The sequence below is a fragment of the Nipponia nippon genome, unplaced genomic scaffold (assembly GCF_047370975.1).
Source record: "Nipponia nippon isolate SJK-2023a ecotype South Korea unplaced genomic scaffold, ASM4737097v1 scaffold_5, whole genome shotgun sequence".
NCBI lineage: Eukaryota > Metazoa > Chordata > Aves > Pelecaniformes > Threskiornithidae > Nipponia > Nipponia nippon.
In genome coordinates, this window is record NW_028262369.1 from 57,791,937 (window position 1) to 57,809,102 (window position 17,166).

General features: G+C 41.3%; 1 protein-coding gene across 1 annotated transcript in view; it reads left to right on the top strand.

The window, feature by feature from the left end:
• The window catches only part of NDUFA10 (NADH:ubiquinone oxidoreductase subunit A10), a 44,736-nt gene that overhangs the window by 15,785 nt on the left and 11,785 nt on the right, over window positions 1–17,166 (top strand). The window contains exons 8-9 of the mRNA XM_087731343.1: window positions 5,602–5,687; window positions 13,855–13,963. Of these exons, the coding sequence (XP_087587469.1) occupies window positions 5,602–5,687; window positions 13,855–13,963 (195 nt within the window). The remainder of the gene's footprint in view (window positions 1–5,601; window positions 5,688–13,854; window positions 13,964–17,166) is intronic.

Consider the following 17,166-nt stretch of genomic DNA (forward strand, 5'->3'; position numbering starts at 1 on the left):
TCAGATGCAAAAGGAAAACAACATTTGTTTCAGTATACCAGCACCTGTCTACCCACCTGCACTGCATATGATATTCAGCAGGTAGCAGGCCATCTTACTGCAGAGGTTTGTGTGTAGTTCTGTGGGGGCACTTCCATCTTGCCATGGGACAGGTCTTAGAGCCTTTCCTAGCTAAGCCTCCAAGTCAGTGCGTAACTAAAGATCCATAAGCCCAAACTTGGCATTCATAGTGAGGGAGGTTTTTGACTGCTTACTGCCTTTGTGGAGTTCTTTTTTTAAAAAAAAAAAAAAAAAGTATGTTTGAACATTTCTAGATGTTGCAGGAGGCAGCCTGTTACTGCTGTTCTCACTCACTGATGGCCTGGGGTTGACTGGGGTCAAGTTAATTTTCTTTGCAAGAGCCCATATGATGCTGTGCTTTAGGTCTAACCGAAACAGTGTTGATAATGCACCAGTATTTTAGCTATTCCTGAGGAGTGCTTGCACAGCATCATGGCTGTCTCTGTTTCTCACTCTGCCCCCTGCAATTAGGCTGGGGGTGTGCAGAGGTTTGGGAGGGGGCACAGCCAGGACACCTGACCCGGACTGACCAAAGGGATATTCCACCCCATGTGACGTCATGATTAGCAATAAAACTGCGGGGAGGTTTTTTCCACACTAGCAGTTGCTGAGAGCAATCTTGGGAGCAAGGGGCTGGAAAATCTGGATCTTTGAGCTTCATTCCTGCTGCTGGAGTTGGCAATGAATCTGTTTCAGTTTAACTCTGTAGTAAACTCTCCTCTCAAGCCTGACTTTGTTTGGAGGAGTGAAGTGTGGATTTTAGTTGGTGCTGTGCATGACAATAGCCTGCCTCTAATATCCTTGTGTTCCCACGCAAAAGCTTTGTGAAGCAGAAAATATTGATAAGGACTTTCCTAGTCTTAAAAATTTAACCCCCATTAGCTGCATTGCTGTGCATTTCTAGGCCTTTTAGTTCCATTTATGAGAATATGGTGGTGTGCTACATTTTGGCTCCTGCCCTGTCGTGTCTGGATTTCTGGACACTTACGCACTTGATTATAGAGGTTATAATTATTAACCAGTAGATTCGTGAGGCAGTTTGAGTTTATACTCACAAAAAGGGCTGTTGGCTTCAGTGTGACAGCAGATAAATAGAAGTTCACTGTGAAATCACACTTCGAGGCAACTGCTTACATTTGAAGTAGTGCAAAATCTAAAATCTCTGAAAACGAGGTGGTTTTGGAAGCTTCAAAAAACCAAAGGCCTTTCCCTTTGTTCTGAGATCAACTGTATTTATGCAGATGGCTATCTGCAACATTTACCAGCTGACAATTCTGACATTAATCCTTCTGTATCATTTTCAGGAAGGAAAAAAAAAAATGACTGAAGAGGGTAAACCTTTAAATTTTGTCTTAGTCCTGAAACTGTTTCCAAGTAGCTTTTGAATGTCTGAGGTTTCAGTCTTGTGAGTACCCCTGTGAAAAATCAAGAGCACAGCATCATTGTTCTTATGTGCATAAAAAAAATAAAATATGGCTTTAGTGTTAGCAAGGTTGGGGTGCCCGCGCTCTTGTGGTTAGATGAATAAGGTGTATAGCAGCTGGTAGGCACTTGTTGAAGTCCACACACTTGCAGCCACAGTGAGGATTCTGCTTTGCAGTAAGAAGCATCCTCTGTGGCAAGAAAGATCAGCTTCCCAGGAATAATATATTCTCTGCTATGTTTTTAGGTATTTTTTTTTTGAGGGACAAAAATAGAGAAATGGGAAGAAGCTGAAATAGTGGAAAAAAAGAGGTCAGGGTGTGGATGTGAATATTGAGGAATTATAGTTAATTTTTCAGGGTATCATAAAAGAAAGGATAACAAGATTTGAGCATCATGGTATTTCAAGAAGGTAGCCATGAATGTTTGGTAGAAGAAATAAGAGAAAGTTGGGATGGGGGGATTATTTGCTTGTTTTTTCCCCTTCCTTCTCTCTGAGCAGTCTTGAAGTGGTCAGAATAAAGCAGTTTGTTTCCTCCCTAGATTTTTTTTTTTGTAGTAAAACCCATTGCTGGAGATTTTATTTTAATCCTGTAAATCCGGGTTTAAATAAGTCAATCTAAAGCTCTTACTGCTCAAGTAGGGAGTCTACCAAGCTCAGCAATCTTGTGTCATCTCTGTACATAGGGTCATCAGTATGCACTGATGCAGTTCTTAGTTTGGTTGGCCAAATCTGGACTAGAGGAAGGATTATTATTTTGAAGTCAAAGTACAAGACAGTATTGTGTATTCATTGTTAGATGTTAGCTATAGAGATTGGTACTCTTTCCACTTCAAAGAACAAAGTTGGTCTTTTCCCTTCTGTTCAGATTCAGTTTATCTTTGGAATGAAATAGTTGAAATTTGGAAACGAGGGTTGGCAGGAGGGATTTGGGTTTGGCTTGTAGGGTGTTAGTTTACACAGGTGTATCCTGCTGATAGATAGCAATGTCTAACTGCTAGCTAGCTTCAGTCTACAGATTATCTGCTCTGTGATTTGGGAGCTTAATTTTTTTTTTTATCACCTTATAGTTTAATGGCCTTTGATTTGCTCATAGCAGACATACACAAATTAGAAATTACTTTTGTTTCTGAATTGTGTTTTAAAAAGACTGGTCGGGGTTTCGTATTGTAATTAACATTGATTGTAGTGGCTAAAGGAGGAATAAGTGCTGAAATGAGCTTCATTAGGGTGTTTCAGACTGCTTTTACGTGAGGATAAAACTGGGAATAAGAAGTTAGCTATACGTTTGTTTAAAATTTTAAAAGCCCTGGATATTAAAAAAAGAGGTGGGGGTAGAAAGGAAATAACTTGAACTTATCCAAAATCATTTCAGTTCCTCTGTGCTTGTGAATAGTGTTTTGTATCATGTATCAATTTTATTCAGTGTCACCAGCTTGTAAAAGCTGGAGAAGATGATGAAGACGGGAGGCTGCTGACAGACCGTCTTTGTGCCGCATCCTTTGCCAGTGCAGAAGCGAAGGGCTCCAGAGCTAGCCTGCATGGATTTTTCAGTTGCAGGTGGTGTTTGTGGGCTGAGCTCCTTCCTGCAGGCCGTGGGCTGAGCTCTGTAGGGTTGTAGCCTGCATTGTTCCTTGTGTCCATCTCTTTCTTAAAGAAACAACCTGCGAGGAAGGAGTTTGGGGAAAACTCAGCTGACAGAGCAAACTATTGGGGTTTGGTGTCTTTTTCCCCAGAAATGATATAAGAACAGTGCCACCTTCTGCTGCCTGCCACCCCCCCAGCTCTTCCAGCAGCAGCACTCACCAGATCCCTGTGAAACAAGCTTAGAAATTATAAGCTGTTCGTATTGGCTTAGTTGCAAAGATTACGGAAAGGGTTCTCATTAGTGAAACCATTTTTTCTAAATCTTGCCATGCTCTGCAGTATATTAAGACCTGATCTCTCCTGGACCTTATTACAAGTTGTGCTGCGATCAGGTTTAAATCATTCATTTGCTGCTAATTCCTAGGGGGTGCCAGGGCATTCCTTATAAATTAAGAAGCTTTCTAGCCTGGTCGGGAGGCTGATACCATTGTTAACAAGCTGCTGGGAAAGAGATGTTCTGATATGATAATAAGAGTGTGCAAAACTAATTTGGATACAGATTTCTTTTTCCCTGCAACATATTCTGAGCCCTGTTGTTAGCAACTCTATTATTAGTCCTGTCATCAGATCAGCCATAGAGTTTCCAAAGCTTTGCTGTGGAGTAGAGAAGTAATTGCTTTTGCATAGCTAATGGGAAGTATGGTGGAGGTTCAGCTTTTAAATTAAATAAATAAATAAAAAATGAATATTTGAACTAACTTACCATACACCTTTCTTCCTCTTTACATCTTTGAATGCTTATCTTGGGGAGTTATGTTACAGCAGTTTGGTAGGAAGAAGCAGTTTCTAAATACAAATTTGAAAACTCTTCTAAATGTCTGTGGTGCAGTTTTCTGTAGTGTTTTTTGGAGACTGAAACATTTTTCGATCAACAGGCGGATTTGTCATCAGCTTTTTTCTTTACATGAAAAGTAGGTTTCCTATGCTCTCAGCTACAGTATCTGGTTTGCCAACTTTGCCTGTTTGTAAGAGATCAAAAATGGTTAAAGAGCATCTAAACTTGCTTTAAGTTTTAAATATGCTTTGGTGATGTCATGTCAACTGTATTTTTTAAGTCTTTATCAGAAAAATTAGTCTTTAAGAAATATTAATGCCTCAAGGAAAATGATTGTGCAGTCATATCTAAGCTCTTATTTCTTACCATAAAAACATAATAGTGGTAATAGAGTGGACCTTTATAGTTGAAACTACTTTGTAATGGCACTTTGTTACTGCCTTTTAAGTGGTCATAGATGGGATTTAGTGTTTGCTGTGGTTGCAGGGAATAATTATAGTGGATTTAATGTGCAGTAAATAATAGAAGCATTTTTCATTTATTATTCTGTCACTCACTTTATTACTGGCATCTGCTTACTTGTTGTCAATGCATTGACAGCGTGCCTGTCATAAGGATTTCAGTCATGACCTCATAGCTTTATCCTTTCATTCTGGGAAAGGCCTCTGAAAAGTGATGTTTGGAGCGGTAACAATCTACTCCTTCCCAAATTGCTTCAAGGTACTGTCTCCACCTCATCGTGCACCTTAAGTGCATCCTCCTGAGACTAGTTTGGGTTTCCTTCAGATCTAGTCAGTCATGTGTGATAACCTCAGGCTCGTGTTAAACAATTACTCAGTGGACCAGCAACGATCTGTTTTCTGATGGAGCCAGGCTGTAAATGAAGCTCAAACATGGGACTGATAAGTTTGGCGATGCTGGAGGAGGGATTTGCTGAGCTGGTGTTACTTGTTTGAATGATTCTGGGTGCTGCGCTGTGAGTTTTACCTTTCCTTTCTGCTCAGGGTGCACGCATGGGTAGGTCTTGATGACTGATCAAATCGGGAGCCTTCTACGGTATGGCTGCTTCAAGGGTGTTTGAGTTTTCCAGCCTGAAACATGCCAGGGTTTCTGTGATGTGAACCACACACAGCAACACCAAGGGGCAGGTGCCACAATTGCTCCTCAACCTGTCTCTGTTAGTATGCAACTAAACCATTTTGAAAAAAAAACAGGCTTCCTATGTAGCATGATGGTTTTTGTTTGCAACAAAAGTGTGTTAAATTTAGATTTATTTACATTTCCTCCTCATTCTGGGGTTGTACTTTCTTTTCTTCCTTTCAGCCGCAATGACAGGTTGAGGAAGAGTGTCTTGGATGAGGTAAGAACTTAGAAACAAGGCACCTCTCAGCAGGTTTATTCCCTGCCATCCTCTGCTCACCAAGGCTGAAAGCACCAGTAACTTTAGAGCTGGCTCCCACGTGTCCGCCCAGTGCTTATGGCAGGGTCACAATCTCCAGAAATACGACTGGGAGATGATATGTTAGCTCTAAACATTTGCATTGTTAATACAGCTTTAGCAGTGAAGCCTTTTTGCTGGGTGACTTGTTTAATAGTATATTTTGATTATTTCATTGATTTTGGGGAGTGTGTTCATTGATTTTTGGATGTTCTGATCAGACCACCTCTTAGTGTGATTTTTATCTTCTGATTCCAGGTAATCGAAGACATTGAGTACCTGAAGTTTGACAAGGGGCCGTGGCTGGAGCAGGATGATGTTTCTTTCCATCATTTGAGACTTTAGTAAGTATGATGTCCTCCAGTAACTGAATGTTACTTAGCATCAGATCTCAGGGAAAATGGTTAAAGCCTTAAGTTTTAAAGTGCACTCTGACTTTTTTTTGTCAGAAGTCAGTAGCAGGCTTTTGTAATATTGGTGCTTGGCACTGTAATATGATGTGGCATTTTGCTGCTGCTGCTAATTGATTAGACAAGAGACTCCAGACGAATAGATCCCATTCCATTAATGAAGCACAAGAACTCTCCAGGCATTCCCTAAGTGCTGTGACCTGTGGCCCTTATTTTTGGGAATGTATTTTTGTGAGCACTTCTGTTCCTGGGTGATCACAGAAAAACATTTCATTTTAAAATAGAGCATTTATGCAGTTGGTGTGGTGGTTCTGCTGCTGCCCTGGCAGCACGACATCCTTCAGCAAAGCTTGTTGACAGAGTGACCTTGTAGCAAGTTTTGTAAGTGGTGCTGTTTAGATTGGCTGTGTTTAGAGTGTTTTTTTCTAAGACTAGTCTAATTTCTTATGCTGTCTGGTTTTTAAATCTTTCCAGCAATCAAGAAGCTGGCTGAACAGCGGGGGGGTGGGTGGTGGGGAAGAAAACAGGCAAACTTGGGTGGCTGCTCAGTAAGTCCTTTTTTCTTCATTTCCCCAGACTCCCAGTAAATAATCCTAAATAGAAACTTCAATGCCAATTCACAGAATGAAGTATTGCAGTTTTGTTGTTCATTCTCTATAATAAAGGGAATTGTAAAGTATAACAATGTAAGGGTGGTGTTTGTTGTTGTTAAAGATCCTTGTCTATCTAGTTGGATATGAAGAGATCAAACTCAGATAGTGGAAAGTGCCTTGCTGGAATAGAATCAAATTTTATTATAATATTTCTTTGCAAGTACTCCATGATTATCTGTCCTGCAGTTCAGCTGTGGAGTGCTACTGGTGGGGCTGCATGTGTCCCCAGACCAATGCTGAAAAGAGAGGTAGCCCTCCAAACTCCAAAAGATGTGAACCAAACCATTGACATGTATGTAAAGTGAGACCAGACCGACACTTTTATACATGTTACAGATGAAGCATCAGGAGTGCCACTCTGAAGTTATGTTGATGAACAAAATAGTGTCTGGATAACCCCATAGAAAGAATATATCTACACGTGTAAAACTATTAATAGGGATAACCTTGCACCGAAGTGAGACAAGCTTCCCACTTTGCTAGAACTTCATCTTTAGACTGAATGTGCAGGTAGTAAGTGCAGTATAGTTACTGCATTTTTAAAGCAAAATTTAAGAATTATATTCTTGTCATATGAATTTCAGATTATCTCACAGGTTAATAGAAACACAGGGTTTTTTTTAAATTGAATATTTGCCTTTGAATTTTTGTTTTTATTGTGACAGGCATTGGAGTAATAAGTTAAGCTGGTTTTTTTGCAGGCTTCTGGTATTCTTTGCCTTTTAGTTTTCTGTGCTGTTGCTTCAAATGCCTCCTAAAATTAGAGATAATGTTCCTTTTCTGTGCCCCTTCTATCAAGAAGTGAAGATAGATCACAGAAGAGCAGTGTTGTGTGGAGTCTATGAAACAAGTCATTATTTGGGTGCCCTTTAAGTATCTAAGAAGAGGTGTCTTCATGTAATAATGAAAAGATAGCATCTGGCGACTTAAACCCTGCAAAACTATCAATCAGATTTCCTTGAAAGAGAAAATACAGTTAAGTTGCTTGTTTTCCCATAGCTTCACACTAGTACAGGTATTAAGAAAGTATTATTAATTGCAGAGTGTAGGAGGGAGTTAAAGGAAAGCATACACTTAAAGAGCAGTGTATTAAGATACTGTATGAAAATTGTACTTTGTAGCTGAAGAAGGGAATAAATTGCATCGTTAAGGACTCAATTTTTCATTGAACCCTGGGGGAGGGTGAGAGGGTCTCCTGTATGAGGTTCTTGTCATTGTAATTAATACAAAATTATTTCTTCTGTTGGCAGTGTGTGGTTGCTTTAAGATCTTACAATGCAACAAACTGCTAATTTAAATGTTCTTATGGTTTACGTTTTGCTGTTTCTCCTTGCCTTCAGAATAGCATTGTCAAGATAGCGTTTATATTCAGACAGATGATGAGTGTGCTCGGTGTTTGCTTTGAGTCTTTGTTTGGTGCGGGGGTTTTACGGCATTGATCAAATGTGGAATGACAGATCCTGTGCCACTTCTGCACTCATGCCTTGCTCAGCTGAATGAGGAGATTGTGGGCAATATGTTGGGCAGACTGGGAAGAGCACCTTGTTATAAGAATGTATAGGTTTGGACATAATCTTTTCTCTTGTTAACTCCAGAAGTGCAGGACAGAAATGAGTCTCCTGTCACAGCCTGCACAAACTTCACTCATGAAAACATGTCAGGCCCAGTGCCAGACTGGGAATAGATGTGTAAGGACCGAACAAACACTGCAGGGAGTCTGTTGCATGTTTTCGGTGCTGGAATTGCATCCTGGAGCATCAAATGACAATTTCAGGTGCTAGTTCATGTACGTTAAAGCTGATGTTTTCCTCAGTTTTTCTAATGCCCAAGTAGGAAAGCTCTTGTGGTACCCAGCCTTCTGCAGATTTGCAGGTGTCCCATGCCTACATTAATTTTACCTCTGGGAAAGTTTTTTTTAGCACTTTCCTGGTGGGCTGCCTGGTCCATATGCTGGCAACACACTGCCCTCTCGTGGGTGTTTCTGGAAGGCTGCAGCAGGTATTTGTCTGTTTTTTCATATGCAACTGCTTCCTTCGCTGACCTGCCAGCATTTTGCACAGCCCACTCATTCTGACTTGGGCTATTTCAGATCTGATGCTGCCTGGGAGTCATAGGGGCAGTGTAGCGGGAAGCGGGGCATTGCAGTCATAATCCTGCTCTAGTGCTGGCTTGGCTTTTGGCAGTTTCACTTCTTCCACCTTCAGCTTGTACCAGCATGTCTGGGGGAAGGAGATCGATGGGCAGGGCTGAGGATAACTTTTTCATTGCATGTACATAGGGTCTAATGCACAGAAACCCCAGCAGGGCCTCTGACTACTTTGGACATGCAAGCGAGCTAGCTAATCAAAACAGTGAGCTGCAGCCATATAAAATTAGTTGCATAATGATATCTTTTATCTCCCCACCTTGCCCTCGAGTACTCTCTCCCTTGCCCTAATAGGGAGTAGTGTGGTTGTGGGACTGAGGCATGTCTTGGTAAAAGGTTAAGAACGTACATATTTGTATGTATGTAAGCTGGAGGGATCTCCCAGAGGATGCTCTTCACATCTTTCCTTCCTATCCAAGCACTGTGTCCAACAGAAATCACTCTGCTGGTTTTTTGTTTGTTTTTTTTTTTAAATGTCTTAAGAAGTTCCTCTGCCACTGCACTCTCTCAGGTGTGTTTTTATCTGTGCCCTTTGCCGTGAAATGGTGTGACTGTCTACATGCATTGCAAAATAAATAATGTTTTGGAATGAAGAGCTCTCATTTGTGTAACATCCCCTGTGTTACTTTACCAGTTGTTGTGGTGAGCTTACTGCATTTGACTTGTTTCATCAGACAATTCCACAGTTAAATCCCTGGAGCTCCTTCAGAATTTGCTATAGCAGAACATAATTTGTATGGGCAAATTTTTGGCTTTTTTTAAGCCACCACTAATTTAATTTAAAAAAAGAGATAGGTATTGGTATTTGTTTTATCTTGATGAAAAGGGGATCTCTTTCCACTTGGAAACAATCTAGCCATGAAATAGTTTGCCAGTCTCGTCTGTTGAATTTTGTTCATTAATAACTACTAGCGTGCCACAAACCCTGTGTAGTAAGTCCTCCAGTATTGTGTTTGGCAGGACATCAGACATATATTTTGAGGTTGTTACTGAAGGACCTTGTATGTGCAGTAACTAGTATTTTCTAAGTTCTCTTAACATTTGTTTAGCTTCTTGGAGCTATTGCTAACCCCAGAGCTTGGCTCTTATTTCCTTTCTGTTCATTTTGGTTAAATGAAACATTGCAACGAGGAAGCATGGGAGTGAATGAGGGAGAGCAACTCTTCAGACCTGTTTCACAGTGTAATCGAGTGTGCTTAGCAAAGGGAAGAGGTGTCCATGTTTGAATGTCTGTTTTGTCTGATTTCAAATAGCAGGACTAGAAGTGCTTGCAAGAAGTGTATTGGACTTGTTTTTGAAACTTTTTGTTGTGGACACTCCAAAAATCTCAAACTATTCATTGTAAAACTTCTGGCACTATTAAAAACTGCTTCCTTTGGCACCTTACTTCTCTCTTGCTTCAATTGAAACAGTTCTTTGTAATTTCCTCTTTGCAGTGGCTTTTTATAGATTTGAAGAGCTGTTGTTGCACCTTCTCACCTTCTCTTGCAGATGTGCTTTTCATGGAAAGCTCTTTTTCTTTCTTGGTGTTCATCGTAAGTGTTTGTTTTTCACCAAGGGAGCGGCCATGGTTCACTTGGGCATGGCATACTTGTGCTGCCTAACCAAACAGTGGAGTCTGAGTCCCTTTGGCAGAAGGAGGTCTGTATGTCATTGCCCTGCCTTTGCTAAGTTCTGGAAAATATGGACAAGGAAGAAATGACAGGCAAGGAAAGACACATGGAGGACACACAGCCCACAGCTGTCCTGTGTGCCTGCTGAACGAGCGCAGGGGCAGAGGAAGTCAGTACGGTAAGAGCTGGATGCAGGAACCAGATCTCCCACCCAGCTCTCTGTGCCTGTGGCATGAGTCAGGAGCATTTCTCCTTTCCCCTGCTCTCACAAGCATGAGCAAAATTGTGAGTATATCACATGCTTACTGGCTCACTTGCACGTGTTGTTCCCTACCCAGGGGAGGCAGGGAAGCCGACCACAGCAGGGGTTGAGGAGCCCTGGCTGAGGTAATAAGGGTGTGAATAGCAGAGGTATGAATGCCACCCGCTTGCTCATATGCAAACCTGAAACACAATAACTGGTTGGTGAGAAGCTAGTTTCAAGGTGTGTGAGAAAATAATCTCTTTTTCAGTGGGATCCACCTGCTATTTCTCGTTACTTTCACACAGAAGCACAGAATTTAACTTGAGATGCTTTTGTGTTGCTGGCTTTAAGCCTCTTAGGCCAGTGAATGCTTTTAGTTAGGAACTGTGGTTTTGTAATACTGTGTATTGTCACTTCAATTTTTGTGATTATGCTAGCATCAGTTGTTCAGAAATCATGGCTCAGGCTATGCAAACTGGTGGTTTGGGGTTTTTTTTTGTTTGCTTGACTAGTTTATTTTTTTCCAAGCAGTCTACTTCCTTTATCCTGCTTTGCACCTTTAGCAAACACGTTCATATGATTTTCTAATGTTCGTTGTGGTAGGCAATCTTGGGACTTTGTTTTATACATAAGTGGTGAAAAAAAAAAAGCTAAGTTACTTGTGTGTCATCAGGTTTCTGCAGGTTCCCTGAAAAATTTGTGTGTCCTTGCTGTAGGCTTCCTGTAAGGGAAACAGGACTTCCTCCTCTGAAAAGAGGCAGGAATGTGTCAGTCCTGATTCCTCAGTACCTGCTCGTGCATGTCATGCTGGACATAATGTGTGAAGTGGGTGTGTAATAGGTGCTTTTGGAGAAGAGATGAGCTACCCATTGCTGTAATGTACTTACCATGAGTGTGATTCCTCTGTAGCAATGGGAAAAGCTCTAGCTAATAGAATTATGGACAGTTGCAATGATGGTGAGCTAAAATCTAATGTGCCTGCAGTATTAGGACCATGGAGTCACTTACATGCTCTCAGTTAAGTTTGAAATGTCACATAATCTTATGGGTAGGTAAAGCATGCTCTGGGAAGCTATGCTACTAGATGATGAGAGCTGCTTCAAGAAAATATGGTTAAGTGCCAGAAAATAACAAATAGTGATACTTTTGTGCTGGGCGAGAGAGAAAACTGAGGAAACATAAAAGGTGCCTTTAAATGCTTCCTGCTGAGCAGTGGATTAGTTCTGGCAAGCGAATGTGGTTTTGTGGTTAAACACATTGTTGTGGCAGGTGTCTTTGGGTGGTGCTTTTAGTCAGTATTCAAAGTTATTTCTTAAGGTGCAGAGCAGAGCTGAAGCTAGAGAAGCCATCTTTGGTAGCATTAGGTTTGCATTTTTTTTGTTGTGCAGTGTTTTCTTTGGAGGCAGTGGTTTTGAGAGCAAAGAAGTTTTAAGAGCAGCAGGTTTTCCATCTTGGCCACTAACTAAAATGAATTGTGCCTGGGAATTGTCCTCTACAGTTGGCGTTTGTCTGAGGTTCAAGAAGGAATGGATTAACTGCAGACTGGTTCACTACTGGACTCAGTTTGTATGTGTCAAGTTATACTTCATATATGCCTGGACAAATTTTATCTGCTTTCTCCTACAGATGTGTAAGGTCCAGAACATCTGCTCCTACTTGGCAGAGAGTGGACTCTCCCATTTCTGTGGGAAGAAGGGACGGAGCTATTTATTTACTGATAGATTAGTGGATCTTCCACAGCCTCTGCTGTTAAGCCTGAGCTCAGCAAGGTCTTTAAACGTTGCCTGCATGTGGTCCTGTTCAAATCAAAATTCTTAGCTTGCTGTCTCTGCTCTCTGCACAACGAAAATGCAGATAAAAGCTCGTAGCATTCATACTGATTACAAGTGTGATTGCAGGATGGACTGTACTTAAGGAATGAAGAGCTGGTACCTGAAGGGCTGCTTTCTGCTGGGGTCTGTCTATTTTAGTTCCAGGTTAATTAGCAGTGTGGACTAGAGCTGATTCCTTCTTGGCAGAACCCCAAGAGAAGAGACATAGTAGGTGCAAAGGTACTCCTCCCAAAGTATGATGGGATTCAGAAATAAAACCAGTTGCATCATCAGATCACCATTTTGGACAAGCTCTTCCATCCAAGCTGTCCTGGAGTGGGAAGGCTGGGAGTGGCCCACAGGAGGGCTGGTACTAGCATGTCATGAAAAGAGCTCTTGCTGTGTTGGTGAGGAGGCAAAGGAGGGCTCCTTTTCCTGGCTTCTAGCATGTGAAATATACATTTAATATATGTGACGATAGATAATGTAGTAGTTTATAGGAAGCATCTTTGGTGTTCATCCTGGTCTTGTAAAAAGGCATTTATCCTTACCTTCTCCCACCTCAACTTTTACTAGATTATTGTATTACCTTACTAATTTGTCTGTAGTAGGATAATTTACAGTGTGTGTTTCAGGATAAGTTAGCAGACTAGTTTACTTGTTGAAACTGTTCAGTGCTGTGAGGTAAGGTCCCAAAACTTGTGATTTAGGGAAAAAAATTAACTGCTTAAAGATGATTAACTTTGCATTGCTCAGGCCATGTGCTCTATGTGTACGTAAATATTTGTAAAGAAATGCAGTTCACTGAAATCAACACAGTTTGCAGAGTTTCCAGTGTTGTTTCAAGTGTTGAATTCAGAATTTGGTCACTGTCCACTGCAAATGGATGTTTTTTTCCCCCAATGTGTATAGGTGGCACTGTTGGTCTATGTATAAAGGTGGCTTTCTAGCAGCTTCTCAGACATTTTAAATTTGGGGTATTTGAAAGTGCTGGTGCCGTGCAGCGTGGATTTTTGGTGGATCCTGATATCTGTCGTTACAGCTGCTGCAGCAAGCTTCCCCTGGTTACTCCCAGGCAGGATGCTAGAGGCACTGCCTGCTTCCAAACGCTGTGATTGCCTCAGTGCCAGTCCATTTAGGATGGGAATTTGGGGAAGAGCACCGCCTTACTTTAATCCTTGTGAGAGTTCACTTTTGAAAACTAACTGAACAGGAGACAATTAAATGAAGTTGATATAGCAAGATAGTGTGTGGGATTCAATAAAATCACTGGGTTTACCTTGCTTATATAGGAAAGCAAAAAGCTACAGGTGCCTTATGGAGAAGGCTCCCAGGAATGACAGAGCATCTCCAGGGAGGAAAAACCTGGCGGAGGGAATGGAGAAGTAGGGGAGAAGTTGGAGCAGGAGCAAACTGGAGGCAAGGGGGTAAACAAACTCCACAGGAACTGTGTGAGGAAAAGGACTATGTATTCATCATAACCAGAAAAGAGCCAAAACCTGTGGAAGTATTTTGTAACAGAAAAGTGGTTCTTTAATGTTTGGTCAAACTCAGAATTGATGTTGCTGTCTTTGGGACAGGATGTGGACTAACTGCTCCTTTTTCTTTCCTTTCCTTCTTTTTTTCCCCCTCAGTGTTCAGGACAAAGATGGAGTGCTGGATCCTGCAGCCATCCCTCGCTTCATTCCAGAAATCACAATTGGAGGCAGTGAATATGATAAAATCTATTATGAGTATCGATCGGTAAGTAATACTGGAAGGGGAGAAGTTGTATGGTAGCCAGGCAACTGTCGCTGCCAAGGTGTAAGCACAATAATAACCGTCCTGTGCACAGCCTGGGTGTCACTCATGCACAGGGATACACTTTTCTAAGAGTAAGTTCTGGATTTTGCCCAGATCCCCACCTTTTTTGAAGTCTAGCTTCCCCACAAGAGGAATAATGAAGCAAATGGTTTGTTTCGTAAGCTGATTTTCTTTTTTGATCTTTAGATGTGGACTAAAGGATAAGTGGTTTTCATTTGTTTTTGTTTCTCCTGCCCCGATTAGTCTCTGAACTCTGAAATCTAAAATAATCCCTTAAGTCAAACAAGAAAATTGGAAACCCATGGCGACTTCTATGAAGACAACCGCTTATAAAACGCCGAGGCAGGGGGTGTTTTTTCTGGAGTAGGCTGAGGAGGTACAAATGTTACATTGCTTCTCAAAACTGTTGTTGCTTTAAATAGTGTGTTTCTGTACGTGGGCACACATCCAAAGCCTGTTGTGGCCCAGCGCTCTCTTACACCTCATGCAGGCTCCCACACAATGTTTTAATTAGCTGCTTGCCTTTCTGGTTCTGGAGACAACGGCTTCCAATTGACTTAGCACTTTGCCCTATTGTTTATTGTTATTTAGCTGGCATGGGGTCTTCTTGTACCACGCGGTGTTTTCCTAAGGCCCAGGTATTGTAAATTCTTATTAGAGAAATTGTGGAACTGATGACAATTAATACTGATTAGACAAACTGAAGTTACAGGTGATGGTATATTTTCAAGTTGGATTGAAATAATCTCTGCCACTTTTTTAAGCAATCACTGAAGACAAAGGAAGGAAGATCTATATAAATTGTTGTAAACCATGATTTGCAAAGTCAAAACACTACCATTTTTCTGTTCCTGTTAGTATACAGTCTCTTACTGAAATTAAAATGTCAGATACAGGTTTGTGGACTTGTTTGGTAACTCTGGACTACTGGTGTTTTCTTCTGGAATAGTCAGTTCAGAAGTCCCTGTGAATATTCAACATAATTTGTTCCTCCTAAGCTAGCTATGCAGTGGAGAGGTTCCTGGGTTCACACTGTTCTGCCTCATTTAAGATGTAGCCTTTCCAGCTTGTAAAAGGGGCTAAAGCTAAAGGTTAAAGCAGCAGAAAGTATTTTGGTACTACTTGAGGTTGTCTAACGGGTTTGAAAACTCCCTGGTCCATCTGAGAAATTGCTATCAGAATTTTGTGCTTCTTGGTATCACTTACATTAAGTCCAAAACTTCAAGCTTAGACTAAGGATTTTTGGAGTCCTTCATTCCAAGAGACGTCTGTGCGTGTGCAGCACATATTTCAGAAGGATCTGCTGCATGACTTGTCGCCAGCATGCAACATCCATCTGTACTGACGGTGCCTTTCTTCCCAAAGATGATGGGGTTTTTTGGCTGAAATGTCACTTTGCAATGGAGCTGGGAATTATTGAGGCTGCCTGACACACAGCTAGATGTGACCTCAGTGCTGCATGCTGAGAACCAGGGGTAATACTTCTGAAAGCCTTTTTTTCTCTAACTGTACAACAGCACATTCCTCTTTGTGCTGGCAAGAAACTGTGAATGCCCTGGCTCATCAGATAGCTGGCTTCCAGGAAAAATTGTGACTTGCCTTGCAGATGTAGCAAAGGGATGCTTAGGAGTAGGAGTATGAATACCTGGGAAGGAAAGCTGGGCTTTTGGATTGCTCTGCTTGATGCCAGTTAGTTGACAGCAGAAGCTGAGCGCTGTCAGTGCAAAAAACCATTGCCAAAATGTAATTTCCCTTCTGCAGGCATGCTTTTAGGCCCTGATTCACGAAAGTACTGTGGAAAGTGATAATGTCCTTTGGAGTAAGGAGGAGTTGTACATTTCATGAAGCATTCTGTTAAAATTCAGGCGAAACTAGCTACTATCTTTCTCTCTTCTGAATGCTTAGACAAGTGTAATCCTTCAGGGATGGGGGGGGGGTGTCTGTAGGGACAGTGCACAATGTAAAAGATGCTGAGTTTTCCTACTTCCCGTAAGCTACTGGAAGGCTGGCACAAAGCCAGCCCCACCTGCCGTTTTATGTTCTAAGAACTCAGTTCTTTGTGTTGGAACTTTGAAGATCTGTGTTTTTCCCTCCAACTTTGTTTAGCAAATGAAGGTGTGAATTTCTTTGTAAGGCAAGGCTTATATTCAGAGGTAATACAGCATGAGACCAACCAGTGCAGGCAGAAAAAGCAGATGAACTTCTAACGTACCAATCTTGGCTATGAGGTTGCTGGGTCTAATGAGAGGGAATTGTAAACCCTTACCTTGCCCATATTTATGCAGGGATGGTTACAGCTGTGCTACCACTTTTGCATCTGAAGACAGATAAAGATTTTAGGCTCACATGACTTGTAAGTAAAGACTTAATTATGGTATAATTACAGAACTTTAACTTTTCCTTGTGGGAAATAGGTGCTTTTAAACTTAGAGTAATGATGTTTACCACATAAATACAATGATTTGCATAGGGGATTTTTTCCTCGGCAATCCTATAACTAGTCATAAATCCTTGATCATACCAATAGGCAGCTAACTGCTGTGCTTTTCAGAGTTGCATGCACACAATTCATGCTGCCTAATAATGGTGGTTTTCAGGGATTTGCAAATTCCAGGCAGAGGCTGTTTATTGTTCAAAATATTCATTAGTCAGAAGCAACCGAGAAGGAGGAAACACTCTTCAGAGTCCAAGATTTTAGTATGTGTGCCTTTCTGCAAAATAATGAGGTAGCCACATACAGCTCTGAATACTAGAAACTCACTTTTTTATGTATATCCTCTAAACTTCTGCAAGAAGTGCTCTTTTCACATGTGAGGAGGTGGCTTTCTGCCTCTGTCTATTACCATGAAGTCATCTGGCAGGGTTCAGCCGTTCTGTTCAGGCATTCATAAACTTCTAAAGATGCTTTTCTGGCAAGGGAAAAGTAACCTTTTAGTCAGGTTCTGTAGATGAGAGATAAGCATGTTCATTCTTAAGTGAAGCAACATTATTTTAGGAACTGTCAGACTAGTAAAGACTTGACTACTCGGGTTTTTTTTCTTAACAACTGCTGTATCTCTCTGCTTTCTTCCAACTGCGTACAATCCCCATGGATAGTGCTCCAAACTCCATGTGCACCCTGTGAAGCTGGAGCACTTAGGCAG